The 13,352-nt window shown below is 41.3% G+C and overlaps 1 protein-coding gene and 1 long non-coding RNA gene across 3 annotated transcripts in view; one reads left to right on the top strand and one right to left on the bottom strand.

Annotated features, from left to right (window-relative positions):
* The first annotated feature begins 596 nt into the window (after window positions 1-596).
* Window positions 597-13,352, top strand: part of LOC136169904 (cyclin-Y-like protein 1) — a 34,050-nt gene continuing 21,294 nt past the window's right edge. For both annotated transcript variants that reach the window (XM_065938148.1, XM_065938147.1), the window contains exons 1-3: window positions 597-1,066; window positions 9,317-9,391; window positions 11,188-11,222. In XM_065938148.1, the coding sequence (XP_065794220.1) occupies window positions 868-1,066; window positions 9,317-9,391; window positions 11,188-11,222 (309 nt within the window). In that variant the 5' untranslated portion in view covers window positions 597-867. The remainder of the gene's footprint in view (window positions 1,067-9,316; window positions 9,392-11,187; window positions 11,223-13,352) is intronic.
* Window positions 5,385-13,352, bottom strand: part of LOC136169905 (uncharacterized) — a 31,170-nt gene continuing 23,202 nt past the window's right edge. Inside the window, exons 3-4 of the long non-coding RNA XR_010663458.1 lie at window positions 6,718-6,974; window positions 5,385-5,854 (exon numbers count right to left, since the gene is read on the bottom strand). This is a non-coding gene — a long non-coding RNA (uncharacterized lncRNA). The remainder of the gene's footprint in view (window positions 5,855-6,717; window positions 6,975-13,352) is intronic.

The raw sequence follows: 13,352 nt of genomic DNA, 5'->3' as shown, positions 1-13,352 counted from the left end.
GTTAAACTGAAGGCGGAAACTAACACTCTTTCGAAGTCAATTTGAGAGGAGCATTTAGTTACAAAAAACTGTCAACAATTCGGGTGTAACTAAGTTCGTTGAGGAATGCATCAAATGAGTCAGCTGTCAGACCCGGTGAAACCGAGTTGCTTAACGGAACTGACTCTTTACTAACAAGCCTTCTATAGAGTCCACTGACTCTATAGCTTCGATTCACAAACTCCTGCAATGCTTCCCGAAGGACACGGAAAGCTCCGAGTGCCGCAGGATAAATAGAAACAGGAGTCCGGCGCGCGCCACTCGAGGCGCGGAGCAGTCGCGGGGCGGAGCAGTCGCGGGGTGGGGGCGGGGCAGTGTGAGTCACTTGCCTGCTCTCTGGGGCGGGCGCTGGGAGGAAACTCTGTGTGTGATTGGCCCGTCGTAACCAGGTGACCGAAGGACGCGTTCCGGTTGGCAAGGGCCAGCCAGGCGCGGCTTTCAGTCGGGAGGCGGCGGGGGAAGGAGGAGGAGCTCCGACCGCGCTTTCTCCCGGCAGTGGCTGTGCGTCTGAGCGCTAGTCGGGTCCCCACCCCTTTTAAATAAGCCGGTCTGGTCGCCGCCTTCACAGACTAGTTGACTCCGAGGAGGCGGCGGCGGCGGCGAGACAGCGGGGGTGCGGCCGGGGCCGGGGCCCTACCCCGGGCCCGGCGGCGGCGGGGCGGACAGGAGAGAGGCAGGCGAGGCCGCGTCTACATGTGCGGCGCAGCCCCGGCATAGCCCGGGTCTGCCGGTGCCCGACGCGCCATTGTTGGGGAAGGGGGCGGCCTCTGAGCTTGGCGGAGTCCGGGGCCGAGCGGAGGCGACGGCGGCGAGGAGCGGAGGCGCCCCATGGGGAACACGCTGACCTGTTGCGTGTGCCCCAATGCCAGCCCCAAGTTGGGCCGGCGCGCGGGGCCGGCGGAGCCAGACTACGAGTCTGAGGTCTACCAGGCGGCGGCGCCGGCTGCCGTGGAACCCACCGAGTTGGATTTCCGAGCGGGTGAAGGCCTCCACCTGCAGCACATCAGCGACCGGGAGATGCCCGAAGGTAAGGAAGCGGCCGGCGCGCCTCGCCCCTCGCGGGGCCGGCGCCGTCTGCTCTCGGGCTTACCTCTGGCCTCCGCCGACCCCCAGGTCCCCCGGGAGGAAGCCGCCGCCTAGGGCTCCTTCCTGCCTGGAGTTGGCTCTCTCGGGGCTGGGCACCGGGGACGGAGGCTGGCCCTGCCTGGCGTCCCCAACCCTTATTCTTTCTCCGTCGCGTCCGGCCAGTCTCTCTCCCTCTTCTCTACCCGAACGCCCAATTCTTCCCCATTCCCTTTTCGCAACCCGACCCAAGACCCTCAAGTCTGTGGCTCCTGTTCGTGATTCTATTTAACATCTCGTGGGACTTTGTAAAGACTTTCTGACGTATTCTCTCTTTTCTCAATGAAAACTTAAATACTCCCAACTTCGGCGATATCCATCCCATCTTCCTATCCTTACCTATTCAGATGGTACCTAAGAGAAGGAACGAGGTAAGGATCTAGATACACTTCCACTCATTAGGATAGTTGATACTCGGGACAATTAAGACAGATTTTAGGGTTTGTTATTTAAAATCAAAACTGATATCGACAGAGTTAGTGTGGCGTTAAGTAATATTCTGTCTAGAGTTGTCCTGATTGAAGCGACCTTATTCTAACTATAATCTGAAAACGATAAGAAAGAAAAAGGTTAGAGGGGGGTCTTAAAATAACTGAACGGTGTGAAACGTTACTGCAACGGCTGCAGGGAATAGTTTTGTTGTTGTTGTTGTTGTTTTTACCCAAAGACGATCCCACGGAGCTCTGATTAAGATTCCCACTTTGACACAAAAATGTCTTCAGCTCCCCAGCTTTAACCAACTTCACTTGCATGTTGCCTCTTCTAAGGGAGGATTGGGGGTGGTTCCTGAGACTGTTGGTCAAAAGTTTCAAAGGAGAAAAAAGAAATTCAGACTTTAATTTGTAATACAAAGATTTGGCAGTTAAGATGGCAGATCCTGCCGGAAAGTTGTCTCCATGGCTACCTCTCCTTCCAACCCCCTCCTGCCAGTGGAATCCTATTCAACTTTTATAATGTTCAGGTAAAATTCTGAAGACGAAGTGGCTGGGGGTGGGGGTGGGTTGTCATGGAGAAGAGGAGAGAGAGGAGAGGAAATGTTTGACTTTTTTTTTTTCCTCTAGAATTTTGAAACTGGACGGCTCTAGGTTTTAAAAAAAAAAGATTCTGGGTAACACTGTGGCTTATTAATAAAGACTGTGTTCTTTAAAGTAGAAAACATTGTGCCGTGAAGATGTTAAAGCCCCACTGGCCCACTTGTTTCATTTAAATGCCAGAGAGTATTTCTTTATTTCATAGAGGAAATGTCTTATAGCTCTTCTATTTAGATTTTATTTGGGTTTACTTAATTTCTTTCAAAGTTAGAATAGGTAAGCCTGTGAACTCACCCATATGATGGACATGGCTTTGTAAGTGAAAAGTACTCCCTTTTCAGAATAGTCAGATATTGTGAAAGAACAAATTATGTAAATTAATCGTAGCTTTAAAAACAAAGCTCGTGCATACCTGTGAAAACTGCTCAGCTTGTTGCTGTAAGGTAAGCTTCTAAGTGATTTTAAAAAACAGTAGGAGGCTAGTGTAGGGAGACCAAAGTTGGACTTCTGTATGATTCTTTTACGATTTACAACGTATTTTCGGGTGTATTTCACCTGACCCTTCCATCTATAAATAAGGCCTGTGAATATTCTCCCTGTGATGCCCATGAAGAAGCCAAGACTTAGAGCTCTGAAATAACTGTGTAACATAGCTACTGAACAGAAGAGACAGACTTGAGAGTGGTAGATACACCAAATTCAGTTGTTGGGTGCTGAAAAAAAAGTTTGGAATGCACTTTTTATTTTATAATTTATCCATAAGATAGACCTAACTCAACTTCAGTTTGGTTATTTCCATTTGAGTTTATTGTTCACAACTCAGAAGCAACACATACCTCTCCATTCTGTGTCTGTACATTTATTAGAATTGATAGGAATAAAAGAAGTCGTGAAATAGCGTCAGTTTACCAGTCAGGTAAACATGTTGGTGTATTTTAAAGAGTTTGTTCTGCTGACTCGAATTGAAGCCGAGCATGCCCTGGACAGAGGGACGTTAGGAGAGACCGGTAAGCGGGCAGGTAAGGTGCGAAGCATGTAGTGAGGGGGAGTGCTGAGTCGGGAACCAGAAAAAGAGAGTTCATGAGCACAGAATTTACCTTTTTATGTTTGACATGATTGTTAAAATTTTACCTAAATTTGTCTCTCTTTTTTGGCATTCAATAAAGTGATGAGAGAAACCTCAATTTCAGCATTTGCCTATTATTAAGTTTCCATAGATACGAGGTCAGAACACGAATGTAAAGTGCAAGCACATTGGAAGTTTGCTCTTAATGTTTTTATTTCAGACAATTTTATATCAGTTTCCCTGGAAACTGAGAAATACCTGCATTGATATAAAACATTTTGGCTTTTCTGCAATGAAGAATTATTTGGTTACTTAGACAAAACCAAACATAAATGATGCTGTGTTTTTTTCTTCAGAAACCTTTGAGAAGAACATGATTTCTTCAGGCTGTTTCAGTTAACTCCTAAGAACCTAGTATAAATATCAGATAGACTCAAAAGAATTTTGTCGCTATCTTGCCCTTAACAATGTATCTAATGTAACTGATGTTAGTGTCAATAATAGAAAATAAGATGCTAAGGTCCTATTATCTGATTTTATTATTATGCATCAGCTTTTCAAACAGCCTTTGTATTCTCCTCTTAGGAACTTTGCTCATTCTCTGGTGCAAGGTGCTCTCTCAAGTGATTCCTTCCTTCCATCCTCCAAGGAGTGGGTAGGGAAGGAATTGACAACGTAATGGGGGAAAACCTCTGAGCAACAGGTTTTTCCTCCTTTCAGTAGCTATTATAAACACTTTTTTTTTTTTTTTTTTTTTACTTTTTTGATAACAGTAAATATTTGAGGTAAAAGATTTGCAAAATACTAAAAAGTCATTCACTCATACTTAGAATATCCAGAATTTTCATTAATATTTTGGTGTTGGTTCTTCCTGAACCTTTTGTATACGAATAAACAGAATGTTGTGTTTATTGTATGAGGTTGTTCTTTGGGTGCCACGTTGTAACTTTCTGTTGTAAAGTGAAGACGGGAAGCTCCTGGAACCGTGCTGACACCTGAAGCGTGCTCCAGGATGTATTTCCATGCAGCTGCATGTAGCTGTACAGTCTGCTTTTTACCACCTGTTTAATGGTTGGAGCATCATTCATTTACCCACCCTTTATGGTTGTCTTTTATAATCTCACTATATTGCTTTAATCTGGGCACAGACATAAAAAGTGATCTGTTGTACTTCCCTGTAGAATTCTGGTCTTATGGCTTTGTCTTACGACTTAATTAAATTCATAGGGTGAGTCATTTTGTAGTTAAGGTATTTTAACATTAAATGTTCTTTCCCCAAATTAAAGTTACCATTGATTTTTCTCTGAACAGTAGATTTCCTCTCTTAGGTTTTTGTGGGTCTTGGTAACCTGTCGGTGTCTTTGAGTCTGAGTAACTAAACTACCACTCGAAGAGATCTGAAATTAATGCTGGTCTTGGGTGACAGACACATCAAAGGGCAGCATTAGAAGAAATCTTAGATGATGAAGGAAAATTGGGAGAAGCATAAATGATTTGGGGTACACTGAAATGGATGATTATTGGGCACTATTTAGGGGCAGGACAAACAGAGGTTATACTGACAAAACCCAAACCCTAACTCTGGTCTTTACTTCCTAGAGGTACCTGGGGCCTGTTGACACAGGAATGATGTCAAGTAGTGAGACACTGAGAAGAAAGAAAATGATGGTCATGGACTGGGGAGGGCGCAGTGTTACTGGGGGTGGTCTCCTTAAGTGACAGTGAGCATCCTAGGAGTGAGGGGGAGCCGTGTGAGGTCCTCAGAAGGGAATATGCTCGGTGTAGGCCGAGGACAGAAAGAGGGTGGCTGCAGCTGAGTGAAAGAATGCCGGGAGGAATATCAGGGGGTTAAGGCCTTGTGTCTAGTAGACCTTGACAAGAAAAAATACGGATTTTAGTCTAATTGTAATGGGAAACCATTGAAAGGTTATATGCAAGGGAATGGTGATAATTCTTAAAGAAGGGGAAGGAGGCGTGGGGAGAGGGGAGGGAGATCAGACGAGCTAGTCTAAGGTGGGCAGGGGTAGAATGAAGCAGGGAGACAAGCTAGGAGGCTGGTGTAGTCACTCAGCTGAGAGCCAACAGTGGTTTGAACAGAAAAGCAACATTAATAAGGGCCTAAAATAGGCTGACTTGAAGAAACTGAGTGAATCTAAAAGTAGGCTACCAACAATATGAATGGGATAAGTCACAGAAAAAGAAATGCAGATGGCTTTTAAGCATATCCTCACACATAAGAGAAATGAAAATACAACTACTGTAGCTTGTGTTGGGAGAAAATTCAGAAACTTGGCCCTGCATTCTTTGGTGATACTGAAGAAAGTTACATTCATATATTGCTGGTAAAAATGGGAAATTGGTCAACCCTTGAAGGGGAAGTCTGCACAGTCTCACTTAATCCAGAGATCCTACTAAAGGAATTTATTCTGAAGGTATAGGCTGCATATGTTGCATTATCTTCAGTAGCAAAATACTGGAAATAATTCAGATGTCCAGTAAGGGACTGGTAAACTAGCACATCCAGACACTGAAGAATTAGGGAGCTGTGAAGGAGCTCTCTCCACTGTTAATGACTTCATCTCCAGGGGATGTTAACCTGAAAAAAAATGGGGAGAAAATATACACTAATCTCCATGGCAAAAGCAGGAGAAATGATATGCATTTGCTTATTAAAGAAGAAAAAGGAAGAGCACTAGGAGAAATGCTTGCCCTTGGGTACTCTCACCCTCTTTCCTTTAGTGGGTGGCCTGACTCAGTGACGTGAGTTTGCACAAACAGAATCGTGTAGGGCTGGGCAGCCTGGCGCGCTGCAGTCCGTGGAGCTGCAGAGTCAGACACAGCTTAGTGACTGAACAACAACAGAGCACTGTTTATTTAAGATGTTACTTGGCTGAGGGTGATAAGTGGACATCAGTTTTCCTATGAAATGCTAAATGTTCACTTTTGGCTTTTGAGTTAATTTGTGAAAGCTGTGATGTGTCATTTATTATGCTTTATATAGTGTATCCCCTCATGGATTGCAGCCTTGTCATGGTGACGGGGCTTGTGTAACTCAGTGAAGCTATAGTGTATGGATTGCTCTTGAATTTCATTTGATTATCATGTTCTGAGTTAGGCAGTGTAGGGATTCTTCTCTGAGGTATAGAATTGTCCAAGGTTTTACTCATTTTTAAAACCTTGATAGATCAGGACTGTAAATTCCATATACATGACACATAGGGATAAAATTTATTGATGACATTTTGTGCTCTGCTTTGAAATACTACCTTTTTTCTTGCCCCTTTTAGAGAATTTGTTTATTTTTAGGGTATTAAAGTAATAAAACTTGAAGAGTTAAAACAGTAATATTGTATGATGTGAAATGAAATCACCGTAGCTTGCAACCCAGAAAGGTTCTTAAAAGTCCAAGAAGCCCGAGCTAAGTACTCTTTAGAAATACATAAAGCCAGGTATACTTACCTGTATATCATCTCTTGGTCATCATCATTACAGTATTTGATTGAGGATTAAGGTGAGGCAGGACTGAGAACCAAGTTAGAGGCAAGTTGAGAAGCAGTTTGGAAGCCAGGTTGGTCAGAAGCTGGGGAAGCAGGTCAGTTGAGGGGGTTGCAGGAGCATGCTGTGTGCCTCCGGTGAGACCGCCCAGGTCAGCATCTGCTGGCAAGAACCGCTTGGCTACGGTGTAAAGTGTGGACTCAGATGAAATCACTGGATGACTGTAAGACATGAAATGTATTATTAGCCATAAAACTAATATACTGTACTACAAGGGGTGATAGGGCAGTTCAGTAAATGGAGTAAACCTTTAAGTAAACTGGAGCCCAGAAGTTGGCCCAGAAAATGCTGACAGTCTTGTTTAATTGCAATATATTAAGTGAAGAAGAACTAAAGAGCCTCTTGATGAAGGTGAAAGTGAAAGAGGAGAGTGAAAAAGTTGGCTTAAAGCTCAACATTCAGAAAACTAAGATCATTGCATACAGTCCCATCACTTCATGGCAAATAGATGTGGAAACAGTGGCTGACTTTATTTTTCTGGGCTCCAGAATCACTGCAGATGGTGATTGCAGCCATGAAATTAAAAGACACTTGCTCCTTAGAAGAAAAGTTATGACCAGCCTAGACAGCATACTAAAAAGCAGAGACATTACTTTGCCAACAAAGGTCCATCTAGTCAAGGCCATGGTTTTTCAGTGGTCATGTATGGATGTGAGAGTTGGACTGTACAGAAAGCTGAGCGCCAAAGAATTGATGCTTTTGAACTGTGGTGTTGGAGAAGACTCTTGAGAGTCCCTTGAACTGCAAGGAGATCCAACCAGTCCATCCTAAAGGAGATGAGTCCTGGATGTTCATTGGAAGGACTGATGTTGAAGATGAAACTCCAATACTCTGGCCACCTGATGCAGAGAGCTGACTCATTTGAAAAGACCCTGATGCTGGGAAAGATTGAGGGCAGGCAGAGAAGGGGACGACAGAGGATGAGATGGTTGGATGGCATCACCGGCACAATGGACATGGGTTTGGGTGGACTCCGGGAGTTGGTGATGGACAGGGAGGCCTGGCATGCTGCGATTCATGGGGTCGCAAAGAGTTGGACTCGACTGAACTGAACTGAACTGAAGTCAGTATGTTGGCATTAGTCTCCTCGTTTCAGATGATTTCTTGGTCACTACCCTCTCTCTGATATTCTGACAGGGAGAAATCATTTATTGACAGTTTGACAGCATAATTTTAACACTTTTAGGCTTCAGTAATGCATCTTGTTTGTCCTAAGTTGCCTTTATTTTCATATTTTTAACATCTGCAATTGAGATGGATCTCACGATTGATAGAATGTTAGATTGGAGGAAAAGTAATGTTCAGTGACCTGGTATTTTACAGGTTTCCTCCTGGGAGTGTTTATATTAAGACCCGAACTTAAATTTTTTTAGTCATCCTTTTTCCACATAAGTCTATCATGCTGTCAAATAAGTTGCTATTTAAATTGGTAATATAAAAGTGATGGGTCTTAAAATATAACTTTAATGATAACCCCCAATCATAAGCTCAAGAATATTTCTCCTGGGTTAACACATTCTTAAAGATTGCTAAAGAAGTAATTTTAGGAAGAATTCACATATAAAATGCACAGTAATTTCTCAAAATACCTCTAACATTACTGTGTGTGCTTGTGGGAGAGGGGATGAGGGAAAGTGTGGGTGGTAATGCTTTGCTTCAGAGTTGACAGTCTTACCTTTGTGACAGTGAAGAGTACGGTAGATTTTTTTCATCGTCTCCTTAGACTCTTGGCAAAACAGTTAATGGAGTGTGCAGAAATATTGTGTGTATGTATGAGTTTACTGTCTAATGGCTTACCTGTCAAGTCTATTATAAAATAGTGATGTAGTTTTCACTGGCAAAAAGTGCAAGTTGTATAGAAAATTGTTATATAGGCCAAAGTTAAAACTCACTATCCTGGAAGTGTTCCTATGGATCAGAACATTGAACTCTTATGTAATCCTCTTAAATCTGCCATGATGAATAGCCCCTAGATAAACGGCAGCCAACTAAATGAGTTCGTTTGTTGAGTGTAGTTGGAATTAGCCATTAGATTGTCTGAAGAACGTTTGCCAAAAGCAGCTCATTTGGTTATAGCATATTTGATTGATTGAGCTGATATCTGATAGTAATTGACTACAGCATAACTTGCTTCTTGAGACTTCCTGAAATGTGCTAGTAATATCAGCTTAAAGAGAGGTGACTGAATTTTTAATCAATACGTAGGAGGGGAATCACATACATGATTCGCCTAAAAGTGGCATAGATTAGGTGCAAGTTAAGAAAAGAAAGCCTAAGACATAGCCCTGGTTTTATTCCACATATATGGAGAATTTCTACAATTTTTCTGTTTCCCAATAGAATTTTTGTATTGTTGCCTTTACTACAGTTTCCTTCTTGTCATTACTAAACGCTCTTCTTAAGACTATTAAACTTGATTAAAATCAGCGTGTAGCTGTTTTAAAAGTCATGTCTTTTTCTACTCAACTAAACTATCACACCTTTTTCTCTTTTTCCTGTGCAGACTTAGCTTTGGAATCAAACCCTTCTGACCACCCAAGGGCAAGCACACTTTTCCTGAGCAAATCTCAAACGGACGGTAAGACAGTGTTCCCCCCGCCCCGAGAAAAAGATTGAAAACTGTTTTTGTTTTGTGTATTATAGGAAGATACAGAAAAGCACTTAGAATGGTTTAAATATTTTTTTTCATATGTGATAATATTTTAATATGTGGTTTTATTTTAATATGTGATGGTGCATTTTTCACTTAGGTGTCGCTGTTTTGATGAGGAGAAACACTTGGACCATCTGTTTATACCCTTCGCTATTTCTTTATCAGCAGCCAGCTTGCCACATGATCAGTTGTGGTCTGTTCTTCCATGCTCTTTTGTCCTTTTCCTTTCGCTCCAGGAGCACAGGAGTTAAAGATGAATGATACGGTCTAGGTCACAGTTAGGTTTTCATAATCAGTTGTTGTGTACGGGAATCGAGGCTTGTGATTTCGGCACCATTTTGCACAGTGCTCAACCGGGTGAACCTCTCTCACATCCAGATTCATGTGAATTTTTAAGTTCTTTTAAAAGTTCTTATAAGAACCTTTAGCTCTTCAAAGTTCTTTCATCCTGAGGTAGGGCTGGGCCAGGGTAATCAGACCAGTGTGCCTGCCGTATGGGATTTTCCAGAAGGTTATCCTCAGTACGGGAAACCTTGTGTAAATTTCTAGTGTCCTGCTTGTTTTAAGATGAGAATCAGAAGTTTTTGCACTCCTGCTTGTCTTGCCTGCTTGTCTTCCTTAATATATGTTCAATCCTAGTTTATTTGCTAAAAAGCCATATATGATCAGGTTTTTCGGTTGTTTATGAGAGCAGGAATACCAGAAGTGAACGTTCTATAATATTTGAAGTAATGCAGCACAGTAAAAAATAGAGGGTTCTTTTCCTCTTTTATTTTCACTAGATTACTGGTTTTTATCAAAAGGTCTGTCTCAGGAACAGCCAGACGGAAGAGGGCCAGGCATGGGGGGAGGGCCCAGAGTGTACCACATGTTCTCCCACCTGGGAGCTCCTGGGGTTTCTAGTTTGCATTTTCTTAGAGTGTGTGTATTTTGCCTTGAGGCAATTATTTTTAGTTAGGATTACTGTACTTCTCAGGCTTTTCCAGGCTCATGAGCTGCTCACACTGTAGAGAGACGGTGGAGAGAGTAAAAGAAACACTATCCCATGCCCCTGTCTCTCCTCAGTCTAAAGGAATTCGTGCTTGTGATGCCATGGGAAAGTGTATGGCCTAAGACCCTCTTGGAGCTTATATTCTTCTGGCCTTTGTTGGAGCAAAACAGTTCTATGTGCTGTCGATGTATGTCCAGTGAGGTCAGCACACATGTTAAAATTTATAGATTACTTTCCAGTGTGTAAAGAACCTGTATTTTTTAAGTTGGGTGTTTGAATAGGTGACAAATAAGTGGTTCAGGATGCCTCCAAAGACACGGGTGCTTGACCAGAACCTGGAGCCTAGAGTTGTCATCTGTTAATCCTGGTGACTAAAGTACACGTAGAACTAGAAAATACTACATACTGTGCAGCTGGTAGATTGTTTTATTAGCTAAATATCTCACCTGGCCTAATTTGCTTTGTCCTTTTCTTTTGTACATGGAGAGTCTTTGATTTGTACCTAATACAGAGTATCTGTTAGTCAAATAGTAAAACTAAGTTTTTAGATATTATTTATAGGATTCATTTTGCTGGGTGGTTTAAATTATATATTTTGTTGGAAATTATTTTAAAAAACAGAATGAAATTTTAACTCATTGTGTATATTGGTAATCCATCAGATAATTAGTGACTTATTTTTCTATGGTAGTTTTATCAGAATTATCAGTTAATTTTTTTTTATTCTTAGTGCGAGAAAAGAGGAAGAGCAACCATTTAAACCATGTAAGTAAATAGTTGAAAAGTTAAGAAATCAATAGTTTGATTAATTAAAAGCATGTCTGCCATGATTCCTAAAAAGTAGGATGGATCCAATACTGTTAGCATTAACCTCTTATTTATAAAATTTCTGAATCTCTAGTTCCTAATTATCAAGTATACTCAGAAAGGTTTTTGACTTAGTAGTACCCTTTTTTTTTAAGGGTCCTGACATTTAAGTTAAATTTCAATAATATGGTTATAGCATAAAGATCTACCTTAAATTCTTTTGCCTTAAATTTTTTATCTTAGTTTTTAACCACAGTAATAAAAGTGTAATAGGTGATTTAATTTTTAGCACTGTCCATTGACTTCTTGGCACAACAGGTGAAAGCTTAACTTCCTCGTCCACCGTGATTTTATTTCCCTCCTTCTGTTCCCTTTACATGCATCAGTTTTTATTAAATTGGAATCACTGTTTACATTATTATGACTAAGCAAGTATTGTTCATTGCTGAGCCATATAGTTCTCTGTGCCACCTCCTTATACACCTTTCATTCTTTTTCTTCAATATTAATGAAATCTGAGCACTTCTACACTTCTCAGGATAATCCAGTTCTGCTTTTTCTAGCAAACATGATCTCACACAGCCCAACATAGTTGAGTAGCTCCCTGGCCAGTCTCCCTGTTTTCACATTCTTCATTTTTTTTCTGTGGAATTAATTTCTTGACTATATTCACTTGCCTGTTTTCGAATAGCTATTTTTTCCCCCAAATGTTGTAACATTTGTCACATGCCTATCAAAAATATTTACCATCCACAAAACCACATCTGTTCCATTTCTTCTTGGAGACACTCTTCGCCAACCTTTTGTCTTCCTACCCCGTCCATACTAATGATTCCTGGACTGGCTCTGTGCCTGTTTTCCTGGGATATCTGTGTGAAGTCACCTGGGATCTCACATCACTGCTCTCTCGTGTTGGATCCCCTATGTCCTAGATTCTGTTTCCCTCTGTCTTGTTTTACTGGAGCACATTTTCCTGGAAAAAGGCACATGAGCAAAAATTTTATAAAGACCTAGCCTCTGTGAAACTCCTATTTGATAAAGTGTAGAATTCTAGGTCGAAACTAATTTTTGCAGTTTTAGAGACATTTCCCTCTTGTCTTCTCATTTGCAGTGTTGCTCTTAAATCTATTGAATTTGATACATTGTATATTACCAAGTTAGTCTTTTCTCCATTCCTTCCTCCTGTGGAACCTTGTAGTACCCTCTGTCTTTGTGGGGTTTTGAAATTTCATAACATGGTTTGGTATAGGCCCTGTCACGCTATTGGGGCATTTAAACATGCAGAACATCTTTTCTTCTAGTGAATTTTTTTGTGTGCTGCTTTGGTGTTTTCTATTTTTTTCTTTTGGATTCCTGTTAGATGTTGAAAATTTTAGAGCAATATTTCTGCACAGATTTTTTTCCCCTTCTGTTTTCCATTTTGTCTTCTTGTCCTACTTCATGGAGGTTTCCTTGACTCTGCTCTAATCCTTCTATGGAATATATTGTTTTGTCTACCTTATTTTTTAGAGTTCTCTTCCATCCTTTCATTCTTTTTTTCACTGATGCAATTTCTCATCTTTCTGTAGATGTTGAAGATTTTTTTTTTAAGTTTTTATTTGCTCCTGGATTTTTATCATTCCCATCAGTTCCTTCTCCCTGCTTTGATCTGTGACTTCTTGGAGGTTTCCCTCAAACATGTGATGGTCCCTCGCTGTCTGTTAAGATCTAATTGGAAGCATCACTTTGCTAACTGATAGACCTCACTGCACGGATTTGGCGACCACGTCTCTGAATTTTGAACCTGCCTTGGGTTCTGTAAGACGGATTGGTTTTGTTGTTCCTGGCCCAGTCACTCTGTAGTTCCAAGGTTGTGCTTCCTCTGTTATGCCATGTCAGTTACTACTCCTTTATCTCATTTTTTCATCTTTCAAACATCAAAAATCATCTGCAGTTTATCCTGTCTTGGGTACAGCTCTTTTAAAAAAATACTTTTAATTCTAATGAGATGATATCTCTGAAAGAAGGGGGAAAAGAAGTAGATTTGTGGTTGGTCCACTCAAAGTTGGATTTATACTTTGAATGTAAATTCTAAGTTTAAAAGTTTTA

This window comes from Muntiacus reevesi, chromosome 5, assembly GCF_963930625.1.
Source record: "Muntiacus reevesi chromosome 5, mMunRee1.1, whole genome shotgun sequence".
In the NCBI taxonomy this organism is placed as follows: Eukaryota; Metazoa; Chordata; class Mammalia; order Artiodactyla; family Cervidae; genus Muntiacus; species Muntiacus reevesi.
Note: the sequence above shows the minus strand (reverse complement) of the source record. Positions and strands in the feature narration are given on the sequence as shown.